General features: G+C 40.5%; 1 protein-coding gene across 1 annotated transcript in view; it reads right to left on the bottom strand.

The window, feature by feature from the left end:
* The window catches only part of PHF2 (PHD finger protein 2), a 118,547-nt gene that overhangs the window by 14,262 nt on the left and 84,219 nt on the right, over nucleotides 1-20,066 (bottom strand). The window contains exons 10-17 of the mRNA XM_035106300.2: nucleotides 18,985-19,076; nucleotides 17,952-18,041; nucleotides 13,867-14,283; nucleotides 12,715-12,834; nucleotides 10,896-11,014; nucleotides 6,306-6,484; nucleotides 5,087-5,160; nucleotides 4,105-4,262 (exon numbers count right to left, since the gene is read on the bottom strand). Coding sequence (XP_034962191.2) covers nucleotides 4,105-4,262; nucleotides 5,087-5,160; nucleotides 6,306-6,484; nucleotides 10,896-11,014; nucleotides 12,715-12,834; nucleotides 13,867-14,283; nucleotides 17,952-18,041; nucleotides 18,985-19,076 — 1,249 coding nt within the window. The remainder of the gene's footprint in view (nucleotides 1-4,104; nucleotides 4,263-5,086; nucleotides 5,161-6,305; nucleotides 6,485-10,895; nucleotides 11,015-12,714; nucleotides 12,835-13,866; nucleotides 14,284-17,951; nucleotides 18,042-18,984; nucleotides 19,077-20,066) is intronic.

Below are 20,066 nucleotides of genomic sequence, written 5' to 3'. Positions count from 1 at the left end.
AAATGTGACTGTTATTGGATTTTAATAATTGAAAATTAATTTTAAAATATTTTTAAAAACAACTTATTTTACACTATTAGACTTTCCACACGTGGTTCAATTAAGAATTGCGGGTCATTGTCTCACTCGCCCTACAAAAAAAAAGCAGTGTGATATATAAGCAATTGATGTTATAGCAATTTATGCTTTGATGCTCCAGCAAATTTATTTATTTTACCTAACAGAATTCATATATGGCTCTCTCCAGCAAAAGACCGCCAAGCAGCATGCAAAAGTGAATCGAAAATGTTCATCAAAAATACCAACAAACAATAAAAACTCTGAGTACTTTCCAGAAAGCTTTGGTGACAGCAGCTCTGGTTTTGTCTAGTCTCTGTTGCCTCCCCTAAAAAACCTATAGGAGAGAAATTGTGGATGGATGTGGATTGCTGTATCTGAGAGGAAGGGGTTTAGCTTGCCATCTCAAGCAGGAATTCTCCTTACAATTCTTGTAAGCCAAGATGCCTGCTTGAAATGCTAGCCATAAGTGTCTAATTGCCAGTCACTCCTGTGCAGGTTTTGGTGTGTGTGTGTGTGTGCGTGCGTGTGTGTGTGTGTGCTGGTGGTGGCCTTGAAACATTGAAAGTGGAGGAGTGGGTGGGGACCTGCCTTCCATTGTCAGGAAAATGGTTTTAAGGGGGAGGGGGCAGCGAAGGCAGAGCCTAACATTCCCATCAGCCTTTTCTTGGATGTACTAAATGCAGGGTAGCTGCTGTTTTATGTTAGATCTGATGTGCTGGGAGGCTAACTCAGTCCACTTTTGTACTACTTGGTATTCCAGAGATAGCAAGACGAGAATACACTCGGCAAAGCATGCCACAACTGGTCCTGCTCACAGCTCTATCCAGAAAATGAGCGGACCTGGTTTTAGCAATTATCAACTCTGTGAGCACTTAAGACATTTGCTTGCTTTCTTAAAACCTTGAACCCGAGATACAGTGGAAATGGACCATCAAACGCTGCCTGCCAAATGGGCAAATTAGAGAGGAACTGCCTAAAGCAAAGCGAGCGATAGCAAATAAATTGTGGGATCTGATCAAAACCAGTGGCTCGGAGTGGGAGGTGGGGGGCAGAGAGGAGAAGGAAAACAAGTCACAGACAGATTGTTTAACAAGCTTTTAAAGCAGCGAAAGGTTAAGGTAAAATTGGCCGGGTAGCAATCTCCTGAGCAAACCCCATTCATGCGAATGGAGCTTGCACAGAAGAATATTTGTTTCCTTCCATTTAGCATCCTCTCGTTTTTGGCATTCAGGTTAGCGTTCTGTCGCCCTGCTCGTGAGCAACTTCCTTTAAAATCAATCAGGTTTGCACAGGAGATGTTGAAACTGGATTGTGCCCAATGTGTTTTTCATTAGGCACATTTGCAGCTTAGTAATTCTGGATCTGCTCTAAGTGAAATACGAAACAGGAAGCAATTATTAAAGTCTGGAAAGTCACATCCCCTTTCTGTAGTTTTAGTGATTATTGCTATTTTTTTTTAAAAAAACAATAAATAATAATACTAGTAATATGAAAGCATAATTTGAAAAATATGAATGAGAGCTTCTTTAAATGGAGTGCATGTGTGTGGCTGGTGCCAAATACTTTACATCATTCCCTGGCTGAATGGCAGCTTTGAACTGTGATTGAACATTACACTGAGAATATTAACGTTTTACTCCTGTTCCTATGAATGATACCCAGGAGGGAAAATTCCACCAATTGCAATTTGCAGCCAACTTCATCTGGGGCATTTCCCTTGATCCCTGCTCTTGGTTACAGGGCTAGTTCTTTGATACTTTGTGGCCCTCACCTATTGAATTTCTGCCTGACTTTCACCTCTTAAAGAGGCAGATCATTTAAAAATCTGATTGAATTTGAAATTACAAAAGGTTTCTTTCTAAGAAAATGTAATTATAATGTAAATTCCAGTATATTATAAATGGTTACCAGTTATCAATCAGTTAAACAATAGAGCATATCCCATTTTTCCTCTGGACAAAGCCCATTTGCTTATCAATTTTTGCTGTATCAAGGGTTATGTAGATGGAACACTAGCTTCCTTCCGCTACTGTCTGCCTTGATCCAAATTATTCAATAAGATTGTGTACAGATTCCCCAGTAACTTGGATGCTGTACTAACAAAGATGTCTGAAAACTTTACACTGTGTTGCATCCTCACAAATGGGGAAAAGTGAATATTGCATCACATTTCCCAAGCATAAATGACACTCTGGGCAAAGCTGAATAGATATGTCTGGCTGCCATGTTGATTTCCCACAATGCTCTGGACCTAGCATGGCTTCAGAATTCCATGCCATTGTAACAGTGTGGCAAGATTTAGTCTCCTGCTGCCTCATGTAGTGTTGGTCAGAGTGCTCATGCTTGTTCCCACCAAGTTAGCCTGAGTGGGTTCAACCAACAAATATGGGTGCTCTTTAGAGGTAAACTTGCCCAGGGGCTATTCAGATATGGAGCTGATTCTAGCAGTTCTTATTCAACCTAATTGAATAGACATCCAATGCAGCAAATAAAAACAGCCATGCAAAGACTGTAGAGAAGATCAAAGCAGCCCTCTGCCCTGACACATTATTCATCCAGCTTCAGCTTCACAATCAGGGAGTGACAGAGACTAAGGTCCACACAATTTATTTTTGCTTTGAAAAACAAAACAAAAGGAAAGTTCAGACGAAAAAAGGAAATCTGGAAATTAGGTGCACACAACCAGGATCTAGCTGCATCTATAAAAGCAAAATTGATAGGACACATTTCTGGCAAGCTACCTACAACACACAGTGAAATACCTCACCCATGATCCTTAGTGATGTGTGGAATCTGCTTTCAGAAACCACAAGTCTTTGCATGCACTGGTTCAAAAATACTGAGGGCCATTTTAGATTAAGACCAGTTCCAATTAAATAAATTTAGATGTGTGTGTTTGAGGGGGAGGGGGTAAGTAGGCTTCGGATGGGGAAGAAGGGGACGTTCTACAAGGTGATAAGAAGTCCACTCATGTGATGTTGGATATCACCCTTTCCTATGATTTGAATACTTTCCAGAGGAGTAGCTGTGTTAGCCATCTGAAACAAAAACAGAAGAGTTTTGTGGCACCTTAAATACTAACAAATTCATTGTGACAATAGCTTTTGTGGATACGCTCAGCATACTTCATGCATCTGAAGTGGACTGTAGTTCATGAAAGCTTATGCCATAATAAATCTGTTAGCCTTTAAGGTGCCACAAGTCTCCCTGTGGTTTTAATTTGTTACAACAGCGGCACTGGCTGTATGCAGAAATGGCTCCTGTAACAAGCTCAATTCTGGAACCGTGAACAGACCTAGGGAAATAAATAAATGAGACTGAGTACAGCTTGAGTACAAATGTTATGGGTCTATTTCTCCGGCCTTTCCTCATGCTTTCACGGTTCATGTATATCCACTGCTTTCTGGGTTTCATGCATACCTCTTTTTAAGTTTTATTTTTAAAAACTATTCTGAAAAGTTTGTTATTAACACCAAACTTTGATTTTTACACATACGGTGGGTGTTATTTCAAATGCTTACAGCAAGATAGAGCTGGTGGCACTTGAGCAAGACCCCTAGCCAATCCCACAGGAGGCCCATTTTTGCTGCCCTTTGGATAAATTAGTTTTCAAAGCCATTTGTTGTTGCTTTCCTTGGCTTCTAAAGGCGGTTTTCTCTAGTATCTCCTTCCAAAGAACCAACAATTAGGGAAATGAGCAGAGGAATAAAAGACATTTTGTTGCATAAATTAAGCTGTTCTCATTTCCCTCTTAATTGAGCCAGTTCTTTTAAAATAAACAACCTTTTTTATTGTTATCACTTTGGTGGATTTTCAGCATTTTTAATAGGAAATCTTCAAATTTTATAATTGTGTTACAAACGCATTCTGCAGCTGCCTGCCTCTGGGGTTTGAGACCGGGTGGGTGGGTGGGGGGTGGGAGTGGAGAACGCAGTGAAATAGAAAAGTTTATTGTAATGGAAAATTGTGGCCAATGTGCAGGCATATATGAAATATTAACATTGCATTATTTAAAAATAGGTATCCACACTCGCTTATGCCTACCTGTTGGTGTTGTACTCTAAACCCCCAACTTCCTTGCTTGCCTGCAATAGATCAAGAATGCCTGCTGAGCTTGCGGTCTCTTTCTTCACTTTAGAATTGCGCCCTGGCTTGGCATCTGTGTCAATATGAAGCGAGTCTTCATCTGAGGAGTCATCACTCTATAGAAGTTGGCAAAACAGATTTGTTTATTTATTTATTTTTAAAAAGGGATGCCAGGGATTATGGTAGTCAGTAGTAAGCCCTAAATTAAATGTTTGTTTTCTGGTCTAATGCAAGCATATCATTGTATTTATAATCTAGGAACATAAGAAATCACCTTCTAAGAAGTCAGACTATTGCTATATTTAGCTCAGTGTCGCCCGCTATGGCTGCATCTGCACATAATGCTAAGCCAAACCATGGCTGAGCATGCATGTATGGGCTCCCCGAGAGGAGACTGCAGCTGCTCTCTCCCTGGTCCATTTAGCTCAGCATGATATGGCAGCTAAACCAAGGTTTGGTTTAGCGTGTCATCCAAATCCAGTCTCATGGTTAAGCTCTTTGTAACCAAAGTTTGTTCTTGGTTAGAATGACCAGGGAGGAGCGAAGTGGGTGCAAACTATAATTTGGCTAAAAATGGAACACGAACTGAGCCACTGACTGGCAATAGCTATCCTGGTTTTCAGACAGACCTGGAGATTGAACACATCACCTCTGCTTGAAAGAATGTGCTCTACTGCTAAACTAATTCAGGATGGATGCTAAATGAACCAGAGAGACAATGCTGATTCTTCCTATACAAAAGTTAAGGGTGATTTCTCAGAACCCCTATAGTCAAGTAATAAATACAGAGAGGCACTTAGTTCTGCTGTACAAATAACAGGTGTTGCTTTGGCAAAGGGCTGTTTCTTGTCACTATGCAAGATCAAGCCATTAAGGCACATCTGCAATGTTATTTATCCTGCAAAATTCCCTATTATGGAAGAATATAACACCAGAATACCTTGTACAATACTGATTCCAACTTTGGCTTCTTAACGGGTGTGTGTTGTGCAGTTTCTTTTTTATCTGATAAAACTAGGAAGAAATTGAAAGGCAGAAATTAGTTTTTAAAAAAGCACAGAATTATATATAGAGATAGATTTTAATTTTTTAATAGTTTTGCTAATAATGTTCTTCGTCTTAATTCATTTCTGTGCGTGGCAGAAAGCCTCACATACACGACATTTTTAGTACCCAAAATATAAAGAGAAAATGGGATTAAAAGAGAACCTCGCATTCATTTTTCAAAACAAAAGCATCGTTGGCTATGCAAGCATATGCACATCCCGCTGACCTGGTTGTCGTGGACTGGCTGGACACAAAGGAATAGTAAGAGTAATCCGCTGGGAACCCCCAAGGGAAAATGGATCAGAGCCCGGGGAATGGCGGTGGGACAACAGTGAGTGGTCAGAGGGAGAAGACTGGGAAGAGGAGGCACCTGAAGCTGAAGAGGCAACAGGACTTAGTGAGCTGGGACGGTTTGTGGTAGAATCAGAGACAGGCGGTGAAGCAGGCAAGGAGGGAGGCAAAGAGGCAGAGATGAGTCAGGCTGGTGAAGAGTCACAGGTGTCTCCCTTCCGCTCCTACGGCCAGCTCCCCCTGCCCCGCTTCTCTCAGAACCAGGAGAGGCATGAAAAGGGCAGAATAGAGATTGGCTCTAATCAGAAGAGAGATTTCCAATTGCTTGGGGAAAACCCGGGAGAGGAGGAGGCATAGACAGCTGTGCGGAGGTGAGGATCTTTAGCAGGCATCCCCAAACTTTGGACTACAATTCCCATCATCCCTGACCACTGGTCCTGTTAGCTAGGGATCATGGGAGTTGTAGGCCAAAACATCTGGATGGGCCGCAGTTTGGGGATGCCTGATCTTTAGTCTCAGCAACTGATTTCATAGAGTAGTAGGATCTGCAGGGAATGAGCTGCTGTGCTCATGAGGCCTGGACAATCATCCAAGTCTGTGGAGATCATGTCTTTGCTAATGAGTTAACTTCAGCTTTGAACGGTGTGATTTACTGACCAACGCACTCTGTGACATTGGTGGAGGAGGAGGCTCCCCATCGTAGCTCTGAATGGGGAGCCAAGGCTACACCCTTTCCTCCCCAGGGCTCTGACCAACAGGCTCCTCTTGCTACAGTGGAATAGAGCATTCAAGCACTTGCACAAAAGCAGCAGCAAACTTACAGGGCAAATCACGTTTGGTGGTGTTTTTCTTTCTTCTAATTGGAAATTCGTCAATTTTCAACTCTCCATCATCTGAGACATACTCATATTCATCTTTCACAGGTTTTGCTTTATCTTCTTTGAAATTTTGCAATGATCCAAATATACCAGGACTCATCTGAGTTTTCACTCCCTTTGAGCTAGTTTGACAAAAGAGATGAAATTGGAAAGGATAACATTGTGACAGGCTATGTATCAAACATACCATCAAAATATCACTTTTTCTGTGTACAGTATAGGAAATGTCAAGCACATATAATCAAGGAAGTTCAAAACTGATGCCATAATAATAATAATAATAATAATAATAATAATAATAATAATAATAATAATATATGAACAGGTCAACGCATACCACAAACCTCCAATGATCAGACCTCATAGAACGGGCACCCCCAAACTTCGGCCCTCCAGATCAGTGTTTCCCAACCTTGTGCCTCCAGCTGTTTTCGGACTACAATTCCCATCATTCCTGACCACTGGTCTTGCTAGCTAGGGATGATGGGAGTTGTAGTCCCAAAACATCTGGAGGCACAAGGTTGGGAAACACTGCTCCAGATGTTTTGGACTACAATTCCCATCATCCCTGTCCACTGGTCCTGTTAGCTAGGGATCATGGGAGTTGTAGGCCAAAACATCTGGAGGGCCGCAGGTTGGGGATGCCTGTCATAGAACATACCTCACAAAACTGGCCTTGCAAAATGTGATGCTAGTTGTGTACAGCACCCTAATTTTCCCCTCACTTAGCTTCTAATTACAGTGGTACCACGGGTTATGAACTTAATTTGTTCCAGAGGTCCATTCTTAACCTGAAACTGTTCTTAACCTGAGGTACCACTTTAGCTAATGGGGTCTCCCCGTGTTGCCGTACCACCACCGCACGATTTCTGTTCTAATCCTGAGGTAAAGTTATTAACCCGAGGGTCTACTTCCAGGTTAACGGAGTCTGTAACCTGAAGTGTTTGTAACCCAAGGTGTTTGCAACTCGAGGTACCACTGTAGTAGTTTGGGGGGATTATTTAACCATGTAATAAATCAGTTCAAAAACACATGATAACATTTGCAAAGAAAGTGGACAATCAAATTCTAGTTTCAGGGAAAACATTTTTATGCTAAAATCATGATAAAATGATTTTTTAAATATTCTTATCAAAATGGCTGCAGAGTAGTTCAGATCACTTGTTTCAGTAACTTCGTGTTATCCCTGGAAACCTAACACATTTGTCAAACTACAAATTCTAATTGCTTATGAAATGGTCCTTAAATGCTGACAGTTACAGCTAAATTTCATGGAAGTCTAAAATGAATGAACATACACTGTACAAACCTACACCAGTGAATGCTGACTCATATTTAGAGTTACAGGTAGGTAGCCGTGTTGGTCTGAGTCGAAGCAAAATAAAAAAATTCCTTCAGTAGCACCTTAAAGACCAACTAAGTTTATATTTTGGTATGAGCTTTCATGTGCATGCACACTTCTTCAGATACATGTATACACTTCTTCAGATACGTGTATCTGAAGAAGTGTGCATGCACACGAAAGCTCATATTTAGAGGTTAAGCAATAATATTATAATATTATAATATTATATTATTCACGAATGTATCTTTGAGTGGCCAGGAATTCAATTCACATAATTTTAATGGGGCTGTCACATTCACCTATGAATTTCAGCATTCATCACACATATATTCCAAAGTCTAAAACTTCAGATTGATAACAGTTTACATTAACAGATCATTCCTGGCCTTTTTTTTTCTTTGGGTGGGTAGTGGGGGATCCTACATCCACTTGCTTGCCTGTCACAAATATTCAGATTCTTAACATTGTCAGCAATCGCCACCTTTTTCATTTGCACTAGATATAAATTTATTGATGCATACAGAGACCCTCCATTCAATCTGGTTCAGTAAATAAAAATTCTGAAATATTATGCTCCTAGTGCATGCATATTCAACGTGTTGGAATCATGTAAGCGTACACACATAAACCAGTACAGTAAATGTATTTTTCAATGTCAGTTCATGCCATCAAAGAAATAACCTGTGATCATTTTTTCCCTCATTTATTAGCAGTATAACTAGGGTTATTCTACACAAAGGCTTAGGAAACAATTCATCCATTCAGGACGACTGAATAAGCCACCTTGAAATGTAAGTGAGCTGCCCAACGCACTTTGAGGGAGCCTGCTCAGTGGAACATGCTGGTAACTTGTGTCCTCAAAAGAGATGCCTGTCTTCATCACACTAAGCAGCCACAGGAAAACCAAGTGATAAAAAGAAGTACTGAACTGTGGACATTATTATGTGATAATGCCTCCTAGTGTAGACCGATATTTCTACAAAATCATAGGCCTAGCTGTTCAGTTGCTGGAAACTGACACATGTCTATTGACTTTAAAAGCCTGAAAAAGCCTTTAGATATTCTGTGTTCATTCAAATATAACAAAAATCTGATTGACTATATACAGCCATGCATAAAAGCTCTGATTTAAGTATGCATGCATATTTTGCTTTAAATAAATGGACTATACAATTACTGTGAGCAATAAAAGCAGAAATCTGTGCAAAAAAGAGTCATATACATGTAAAAAAGAGATGCCATCATCAAACAAATCCCTCTATTGTCAATGTGTCAGCCAAGGTCAATTCAGACCCTGCCAACTGAACGGTAGTTAAAAGCATGGAAAGCTGCTTCCTTCTTAAAAAGAGAAGTGGTACCTGATGAGAGGCAATACCTGATTTGATTCAAAGATTCAAAGATCAAAGGTAGAAAAAAATGGGCTCGTTTATCTCCGTTGGCATGGCTCAACATGACATAATGGCCTTTGTGGAGGCTAAATTGAACTGTTATTCATAATACCTATAATTTTGATGAAAGCAGTTGCGGAGGGTTAAGGTTTCCTAGCATTTGGTCTACTTATGACTCCAGAAGGGTGCTTAAATAAGGACTACAGGTTTATGCTCAAAGATGATACCAAGGCAATGCAGGCATCCAGGATGCTCCCACATTCCTTATTGTATTAATGTTAGATTGATTAACACACAAGTCTGGCCTCCTTACAGAGGTGCAGGTGATTGCTAGGAGAAGGAGTGGAAAGATGGAACATTCAGAAGAGAGGGGAAAAAAATATGTGAAGACAGTTGGAAGAGAGAGAGGTAGGGAACTAAATTAGGAGTGGGTAGCCTGTGGCCATCAGTTGTTGCTGAAATCCAATGCCCATCGGTTCAGGAAGCATGGGGAATGATAAGGGATAATGAAGTTTGCAATCCAACATGATCTAGAGCATTGTTTCCCAACCAGTGTGCCTCCAGATGTTTTGGGACTACAACTCCCATCATTCCTGACCACTGGTCTTGCTAGCTAGGGATGATGGGAGTTGTAGTCCCAAAACATCTGGAGGCACACTGGTTGGGAAACACTGATCTAGAGGGCCACAGGTTAGCTACCTCTGGACTAGGTTATCCAGAAATAAGGGCCCGTCCACAATAACTCCTGGGCATGGATGGCCTTTGGCAGTAGCAGATGGCAGGCTATCAGTGGCTACTAACCCTGATGGCTATGTACTGCCTCCATGGTCGGGGCAGTCCGCTTCTGAATACCAGTTGCTAGAAACCGCAAGAGAACAGAGGCACCAGGTTGGTCACTGTGAAAACAGGATGCTGGACGAGCTAGGCCACTGGCCTGATGAAGCAGGCTGCCCTATATTCTCACCTGACCTCTGCCCACCCATGTTGCTGCTGAATACCAGGATGGAGAGGGGCAGGGGCAAAGTGGCAGTAAGGTCAGTGCAGTGCAAATGCGCCAGCAGAGTCAATCCAGTGCACGAGCACCATGCCAACCTTGCCACCATTTCACCCATGCCCCTCTCTATCCTGATCTGTAGCGGAGATAAGATTAGCATTGCCATCCTACTAGTGGCCTTGGGAAGTCTATGTACAATGGCCCTCTAGCTTGTGGCTAGCCAGCCATGTGCACTCACCACTATGCCTAGGATTTTGACTTCAGTGTTTGCTTGTCTGGCATTTCCCGGCATGTTCTGAAAGCCAAATTCCGCATGTTGTGACACACATGGCCTACCACAGATTGGAGACGGCCAACCGCAGGCTTCTCAAAAGCTTTTCCTGGGGTCACCGCACACTATAAAGCCATGTGAATTAAACAGCAATGAGGACACCTCCCCAATGGCATGGGACAATTACTAAACATTTCCTGGGGGTGCTTTTCTTCCACCATCAAGCAATTGTGTAAAGAGGTTTGTGAAAAGCAGACTTGTGGTATTGTGGCAGCCATTCTGTGCTCAAGTCTTGTATCTGTGTCCATGCCAGGGTTTCACCTCTGGACTAAGAAGAACAAAGAAAACATTTCACCCCCTTCTAATTTTCTTTTCTTTTCTTTCCCCTTCTGGCAGGTGTGCTTGAGCATAAGTCCAAATGACAATAGCACATATTGCAAGTAAAAATCTTTAGATGAGATTGGAGTGCTTGGAAGATTTATTATGGCCCGTATCTGTTTTATTAATCCATTTTCATTGCCAAAATAGCACCTACCCCAGCAGTTTCTTGTTGGAGAAAGAAAACATGAATTTATTGTCCTTGTTTCCTGATAACGGTGTCTTCTCCAGTTTGTGCTCTTCTTCCATTTTCAGTAATGAATCAGGCTTGCTATTCTGAAAAGGACAGGAACATTCTTATTTTAACCATGAGAGGTTTGTTTTATTCTATTTTTGGGGGGGGGGCTTATAAAATGCTTTGAGCAGACAGTGAAAAACCTATACAGGCATAACATGCACCCACAGGTCAATGTCACAAGACCCCCTCCCAATCGTATAATCTGCTACAATGTGAAAACATGTTTGCAGGATCATCTGGAAGAAATGTTGGGCCTAATGCAGATGGCAAGACTGAGCAGTGACACAGCAGTGAGGGCGCTGCTTGCAGCCACCAATCTTAGCTCCTACAAAATCACCATGAATTTTTGGAAAGGAAGAACAGCAGTTCTCTTGAGCCATAGAAACTGGTTTAGTGGCAGTCCAATCACAGTTAAACGCTGAGGTCACTGCTAGGCTACAGGACTAAGTAAGAAGGTATTTCAGGGGGTGGGAAGAAAGTAGCATTTACCTTATATTTTTATTCAGGGGAAAGTCTGAGGGCACAGGGCTAATGGGTTGACAACTAGACCTTAGGCCAGGCATCCCCAAACTGCGGCCCTCCAGATGTTTTGGCCTACAACTCCCATGATCCCTAGCTAACAGGACCAGTGGTTGGGGAAGATGGGAATTGTAGTCCAAAACATCTGGAGGGTCGAAGTTTGGGGATGCCTGTCTTAGGCCTTCCACAGTGAACTGAGTTACCATGCTAACTTCACATTCAGTGCCACTGAAGCTACACTGGTAAAAAAATCAATTTTCTACATTGCTACACCTGAAATGTCTACAGCACTGATTGGAAACAGTCTGAAATGGAATGACATGCATTTAAGTTCATTGTATCCTAACTGTACCCGGGTATCTCTACTAAAAATACATTGTGATATCCTCTCTTGGACCATTCACTTATTATATGGCTAAGCTTAAATTGAAAGATTTTCCCCAAAAAATACATTTGCCTGCTGCAAACAATTCTTCAGAGATTTACATGCTTCAAACAGTGATGGAAATGGAGGAACTGAGATAGAGGAAGGCTTGACCTCACTCTATAATTGGCCCCCCAGACTAGTGGGTTTTTGTTTGTTTTTGCTGACATATCTATTCTGTTTCATTAGTTCTGTGATGCTTCCTCAATGCTATCAAGTTATTGCTGTCAGAAGGGACACTCATGATGCTCTGTAGCACAAGAAAAGTGGTGCACACACTCACAAAGCAAAACAAAGCACCACTACTCAGAATATTTGTGGTATAAAAAGTTACAGGGTTTCAGCAGAAAGTTATGGGACATGAACTGATTGGAAATGAAGCAGGGGGCCCACCCTGAAACTGTTGCAGATACAAACAATATTGAAAGTGGGATCGTGTATAACCACTCTGATACCATCAAAATAAAAATGAATGCACTGTAAAAAGGACATATGGAGGGGCTCCTGATCACATATCTAAATCTGACCTTATGGCAACTTTCCTCATTGGCTAGCATCATTTCCAACAAAAAAATACCCTACGTACTTAGTTTGCTTTTAAAATAAAAAGATGTGGAAGAACCTGCCCCTTTACATAAACCTTCGACAAAAAAAAGTGAGCAAGGAAAGTTTTCAAAGACTATTTCTGCTTTGTGCCAAAAGCATTAATGTGCAAACTTTCAGCACAACCCAAGTTCTTACATCTCAAGATTACCTCAAAACATTTGTAGAAGCACAAGGTAAGGAAACTCATACCTTATATTTCCATTTTGCTTCGGTTTTGGTCTTATTTTGTTCTCGGATTTCAAACTTTTCGACCTCATTCTGCTTATCGATGGGTTCTTTCTCAGGGGTACTCAAAGTATTCTTGGCAGCCTGACACAAATAAGCAAACAGAACCAACAAACAAATCAGGAGATTATCCCAAATACAAAGATATCAAAACATGTTCTTTCTTGTTAATAACCACACGCCAATTTAGCCTGTGTGAATTTTTAGAGAACTAACACTTAAGGTCTGCCTGGATTTAATTTATTTTGACAAGACAGCTGAAGCATCAAATGCCGAGCCTGGTGGAAACAGAAAATTATTTCCCTCTATTATGAATATGTGAAGAACAATGTAATAAAAATGATTTGCTGATCTGCCTGCTTATTATAGGTTTCTTAAACCACATTCTGTATAAAGTCAGCTCTCTGTCAGGTGTTAATGCCGTCTTCTGTTGTTTTAAGGTTTTTTTTTCAGGTTATGAACTAACTTACACAACAACGAAGAAGAAGAAAGAAGAAGAAGAAGAAGAAGAAGAAGAAGAAGAAGAAGAAGAAGAAGAAGAAGAAGAAGAAGAAGAAGAAGAAGAATGATAATATTGTCATTGACGACAGCAACATAATGCTTTAGAACTCATATGGAACGTTTGGAAGATTTCACAACAAACACCATCAGTTTTCCACCAATATTCAGACACCTATCAAAATTACCAGCTCCCTTAGCTAAGAAAAGCCTTTCATAAGGTTATAACACCATATTGATACAACCATCCTACGTGTAACCCACCCACCCACCCAAATCAGCTACAAAGTCAGGAATTTCAGAGTATGATTCAAGCCCCCTTCTTGCAACTTGGATGAACCAGGCAAGTCCAAAACCTAGACCTCTATAGGAGCTGGAAACTTGCAGAGTCAGGGTCCCAACTCCCAAGAAGACTACATGCACAAGCTTCCTTGGCTCAGACTTCCATGCTCAACACATGGACATCAGAGGTGGTTGTTAGGGACCCACATTACCTCAAGGGCGACGCTGCTACTGCTGCGGCTCCCTGCATGTGTACCACTTGTGACTTCCCTTCATGTAATTCAATACCCTTCCTTAAGCCACCCCCTTTTCAACAGCTAGAACAACCCTACTCACCTTCCCCTTCTTTGGTGTTTCAATCTTTGTCAGGGCCTCTTTTGTGTGGGCCTCCAGAAGGTCCAAGTTCGGAATTGCAGGGGGCGGCACTTCCTTTGCTTTCTTGCCTTTTTTCTTCCCTTCCCCTTTTACTTTTGGCTCCTTGGGGGGTTTGGGCGGCTTGGGCGGCTTAGGGGGTTTGGGCGGTTTGGGTGGTTTGGCTAGTTTGGGTGGCTTGGGTGTTTTTGTTGCTTTTTGGGCCTTTTTCTTAGGGACTTTTTCAACTGGTGGCGGTGGCGATGGCGGTGGCGATGGCGGTGGCGGAGGGGGTGGAGGCGTCTGTGGTGCAGGTGATGGGATTTCTTCTTTCTCCACAGGGCTGACCTCTTCGACATTCACACTGGCACCCACTTCAGGTTTGTTGACTTTCAAGGCGTTCTGAGGGAAAGGCAAACACAAACATGCTCAGAACCTGCTTTTTTAAAAAAATTAAAAAAACACGGATACCTGATCTCTACAGAGTATTGATTGTGTTCCTGATAATCCAGAGGGGTCTGAGGCTGTGGTGTGGCCCAGTTTCCATGTTACAAAGGCAAAAGGTTGCTAGCCCTCTCTGGCTTCATCTCCCACTACTCCAGGAAACACAATATAAACCGTATAAATCATCTGAGGCCCTTCTTTGTATATAACTCTTCCACGTGAGGTCTGGAGGGTGGCAACACAAGAATGGCCCTTCTCTGCAGCAGCCCCCTGTTTGTGGAATGCTCTCCCCAGAGAAGCTCTCCTGGCACCTTCATTATATGTTTTAGGTGCCAGGTGAAAACGTTCCTCTTCAACCAGGCCTTTGGCTGATTAATATTCTATGGCCTTTTAAATATGTTTGTGGGAAGGGGGGAATAATCGTTTTGCTTTTTTTGTTTTACAGTCAAACCTCGGCTCCCGAATGCCTCCGTTTTGGAACGCTTCGTCTCCCGAACTCCAAAAACCCAGAAGTAAATGTTCCGGTTTTCGAATGTTTTTCGGAAGCCGAACGTCCAACGCGGCTTCCACTTGAGTTCAGGAAGGTCTTGCAACCAATCGGAAGTCGTGCCTTGGTTGTCGAACATTTCGGAAGCCGAACAGGCTTCTGGAACGGATTATGTTCGACAACCGAGGTTTGACTGTAATTATTTACTTGTTTTTATCCTGTATTTTATTCTGTGAACCACCCTCAGATCTTATGATGAAGAGACATATATAAATCTAATCAATAAAAATGTAAAAAGAAGGGACAAGATCACATGGAAAGATCACTATGTGATCCGGCCTCTGCAGCTCTCACAAGCTTTGCTAATTCCTAAATTACTGGTGTGGAGTGAGAAGGGGGATGTAGAGGGAGCATAGGATGAGGGTGAATATGATCCACAAACAAAATAATTGGGCCTAAAAAGGAGACAAAGCTACTCTAACAGAACATACAATCCACTCAGACTAGATACTCCCTGAGGAGGCAGCTGTACATAGAGCTTGTAATGTCTGAAAAGTTTTTCTCCCATTCCTAAACACGGAGAAATGAGCTGATAGGTTCTGACCATTCTACTGGAAAATACAGGCGGACATCTCAGGAAGGAACAATCAACATGCTTATTTTCACTATCTAGTTTAATTTGCAGTTTGCACCATGCTATTTTTATTTTTTGTGGCTCTGTCAGCTTGACAGGACTTTCAGAAGAATATTTCTGTACTGAGCATCACAATGGCAGGTTGTATTAATTTTCTTTTATCCTTGGAACAACTACCATAGATTTAAACATAAAGGGGTGTCCCCGCTACACATACAAACTTTGCAGAAGTTTATTATAAAGTCACACACTTCATAATTTAGAAAAGTTGTTTTAATTAGGAGAACGTGATTATCATCTAATTATAATTTTAAATGTGGAGAATTACTATTTGCTTCATTTGTTCTCTTGTTCTTGTTTTTACGTTTTTCAAAAAGCCTCTCCCATTCTTTTCTCTCACTCTTTATATATATATATATATATATATATATATATATATATATATATTGCTAAAACAATAGAATATGAAGAAAGAAATGTTTAAAATGCTAATCAGTTTTAAGAGAATGCCTTTCAAATTAATTCGCATGGGAGAAGCAAAACAGAATTAAATTGTCCCCGAAGGTAAAAGGTAGCAGTAAAAGATGCACAATAAAAATTAACAGTGTATGACTAATTAAAAAGAAATTATTTCCTATTTAATTCTGTTGTTTTAATAATCATCAGAAGCCATATTCTACATGGAACCCATAAAAGGCAGAGAGATTTTCAGTAGCCCCTGTCTTGGTATCCTTGCACTCGGAATAAAAGGCAAAGCTGAACTCATTCCTTCACCCACTGGGCACAATCCAATTTATGGGCCATGTTCAGATGATCACACTTCAGTTTAAGAAGCCAAGATGCAAACAAGACATTTGGCCTTGCATACAGCCTCTTCATGAGATTGGGTGAACAAACCAGGAAGTCCTCCATTAACTACAGCTTCTTATCATGTACTGGCTATGGAACTATGTTAAATTCATTTGAAACAAGCCAGGATATGAAGCTATGGTTTCCAAGCTGGCTTAATATCCTTACTTGTTCTGAAGCCATTAACCATTCCCTCATTTCTTTTTCTTCTTCTTTTTTTAGATCTCTAACCAGTTGCTTTATTTATCCATTTCAGAATAACAGAGTGAAGCACTAGAAAGACATGCCGCTTCAATTTGTCCATTGAACAGCAAGTCAATTCCATCTGGGTGGATTTCATGTGTCTGCCATATTAATGGATGGAATTGCCTTCCCATGTGGGTCAGTCAGATCCTAAACCAGTCTCCTAAACCAAATGGGCAATACTTCCCTGGAAGTGCACTGAAGTATTTATATGACTGATATTTTCGACAGGGCCTTCTCAGTGATGGCTGCCTTTCTATGGAATTGCCTCCCAACTAAGATCAGATTATCCCCCGCCATTCATGACATTTAAAGGTCATTTTTGTCACACATTTTTTTTAAAAAAAATTTTTTTATTTAAACAATTAAGCTTTAGTAGAATTAAAACATATACATATAAAAGATCACATACAGATTGATACAATAAAAACATCACAGCACCTTCCCTTTCCTCACAGTTTTTGGCTGCCACCATAACATGGTATATATGTCGCCTTTTTAAGAGGTGCCTCAGATATAGGCCAAATCAAGTGGCACCTTGGTTTAAGAACAGCTTAGTTTAACTTGGATTTAACTTGGATTAAGAATGCTGCAAACCTGGAAGTAGGTGTTTCGGTTTGTGAACTTTGCCTTGGAAGCAGAACATGTTTCACTTCATGTTGAGAGTGTTCCATTTGTAAATTGAGTTCCCAGCTGCCATGGGAAAGCACGCCTTGGTTTAAGAACACCTTGGTTTAAGAACGGACTTCCGGAACGGATTAAGTTCATAAACCAAGGTACCACTGTACTGCTTTAACAGTCATGGTTTCTGCCAAAGAATCCTGGGAACTGTGGTTTGTTAAGGGTGTGAGTTGTTCAGAGATGGTTATTCCCCTCACAGAGAACTATAATTTCCAGAGTTCCCAAGGAAGAGGGACTGACTGTTAAAACACTCTGAAAATGGTAGCTCTGTGAGGGCTCTCCTAACATCTCTTAGCACCCTTAACCAAATTATAGTTCTCGGGATTCCTTGAGGGAAGCCATGACTGCTTAAAGTGGTATGATGCTTTAAATGTATGGTGCATATGAAGCTATAGAAAACCCAATTTTGTAAAAGAACATGGAGAGACTTTTTTAAAGGCCTCATGTGTGCATTAGATTCAGCAAGCCGTATTTACCTGGCTATTATACTTTTGAGGCCTAAACATCGTAGATAAAGTTTAAACTTCCCTTTTTAGGAAGGAGGGATGTGGTCTAAAATGCACGAGACCTTCAAATTTAAGCCTGTGGCTGTTGTATCTTCCACGAACATTGTTGACCATACACAAGGAAATGTAGGATACAAATCAATATTAGTAAACTACCCTTTAGAAACACAGAAATCAGTTTGTTGACATTTTATACAGAAGTGTATATTCAAGAAAGAATACCAACCTCACTTAATCTTATTTCTTTGGCAAGATCCTTAATAAGTTGTGCAGGTTTAAAATGTTCTGGGAGCTCATCTTCATGGTCTATTAATGCCTAGAGCAGAATAAAGCCAAATAAAAAGGCTCAAAAGTGTGTCAAGAGAGCTTATAATTTTGCATTGTTAAAATTATGCAAGGCTAATGTTACTGAGTACTTCAGTTCAAAGCTCAGACTGGACTGGCTCCAAAGGTAACCTTATTTTAATTATTTTATTTAAAAAAATATACCAAGATATCATTAAAAAAATATTGAAGTGGTATATATGGAATACCAGCCCCCCCTCTCTCAGCCTAACCTACCTCACAGGATTGTTGTGAGGATAAACAGGAGGGAGGAGAACCAAGTATATCACCTTGAGCTCCTTGGAGGACAGGCATGTCACAATAAATATATAAATGATACAGACAGTCCTCGTTTTCTGCTTCACTTCTTTTCTAAACAATAGCTGGACACATCAAGCAGGATTTTAGTTGCTCGCGTATCTCTTTGAATAAAGCTTAAAGAGCTTGTTTAATAGTGGCAGGATGCAAAATGATTTGTTTCATTGAAAGCCTTGTACAGTGGGACCTCGACTTACAAATTTAATCTGTTCCGAATGCACACTCATAGGTCGAAAACTTTGTAAGTCGAGTTTCCCACAAGAAAAGCGGTTTCCCATAAGAATGCATTGGAAATGGAAAAATTCGTAAGTTGAGGAAACAGCATCTAAAAATTCGTAAGTCGAGGAAACCGCATCTAGCCGCGAACGGGTTTTCTGTTCGGATGTCAAAAAAATCGGAAGCAGGCGGCCACTTTTTCCGCTCATAAGTCGAAAATGTCGGATGTCGAGTAGTTCGTAAGTCGAGGTCCCACTGTATATGAAACCATTCATTCTACTGGATTTTCAGACTATCGTTTTGGATTTCTCAGATTATTGTCTCTGTTATCTGCAGACTTCTCTTTCCCTGTTGCCCCATCCTTTCCCTTTTTTTTTCTTTTTGCAGCCACATAAACCCACCTGCTTTTTAGTCCATGACCGGAAAGCACCATTGATGATCTTTGCTCCCTGGACTAAATGAGAAGGAGGCTGCTTCCCAGCTTTGTGCAATCCTAAGCAAAGCAGAGAACACAACGGCCATTCAATAAAGGTGACCAATTTCTGTTCATGCACATTTTCAAAATGAAAAAGGTACATTCTGTTTTATGAAGGGGCAATCTAAAAGCAAGTGAAGAGTCTGAAAAGCATGCTGTAAGTAAGAATTTGAATGGTCATAAAATCAACAGTTCCCAACTTTAGAATCTGAAATTTCAGCATAAACAAGATAATAAATGTTGAAAATGTAAAAATCAAGAAGGAACTTTCTTCCACATGTGGTGGACGTGCCCCCCAAGTGAGAGACTTCTGGGAAAAGATTTATAATGAACTGAAAAAAGTGTTGAAAAACACCTTTGTCAAGAAACCAGAAGCCTTCTTACTTGGGATAACGGGAGATGAAATACCTAGGAAGGATGTTACTTTTTTTTTTTGTATGCCACAACAGCTGCAATAATTCTACTTGCAAAGAATTGGAAGAATGAAGAATTACCAACAGTGGATGAATGGCAGAAGAAGCTGATAGAATTTATGGAACTGTCTGAGTTGACCAGGAGACTCCAGGATCGGAGTGAAGCAGCAGTGGAAGACGATTGGAATAAATTTAAAATTTATTTAAAGAATAAGCGTATAATAGATTAGAATCAGTGAAAGTGAGGGAGATACAAAGAGGTTGTAGATAATACAATGGTGTGAAATAAGTATTGTTAGAAGATAATGATAATTTAATTAAGAAGTAAGATATAGATAGATTGTAAAAGGATAAGATGTAAAAGATAGAGAAATAAGGTAATATTAAAGTAATAATTAGAGTTTATATAAGATTAGAGTTTACTAAGGATGATATGTAAAGAATCACAGAAGGAGGTGGAATGAGGAGGTCAATAGATTAGAAATAAAGGTTATAAGTTAGAATTTTTGTTTTTGTATTTTTGTATTTTTTATGTTTTTGTTGTTTGAAAAAAATCTTTAATAAATACATTTTTTAAAAAAATAGAATCTGAAAT

The sequence above is a fragment of the Zootoca vivipara genome, chromosome 2 (assembly GCF_963506605.1).
Source record: "Zootoca vivipara chromosome 2, rZooViv1.1, whole genome shotgun sequence".
Classification (NCBI taxonomy): Eukaryota; Metazoa; Chordata; class Lepidosauria; order Squamata; family Lacertidae; genus Zootoca; species Zootoca vivipara.
This window is presented reverse-complemented; position numbering and strand designations above follow the sequence as displayed.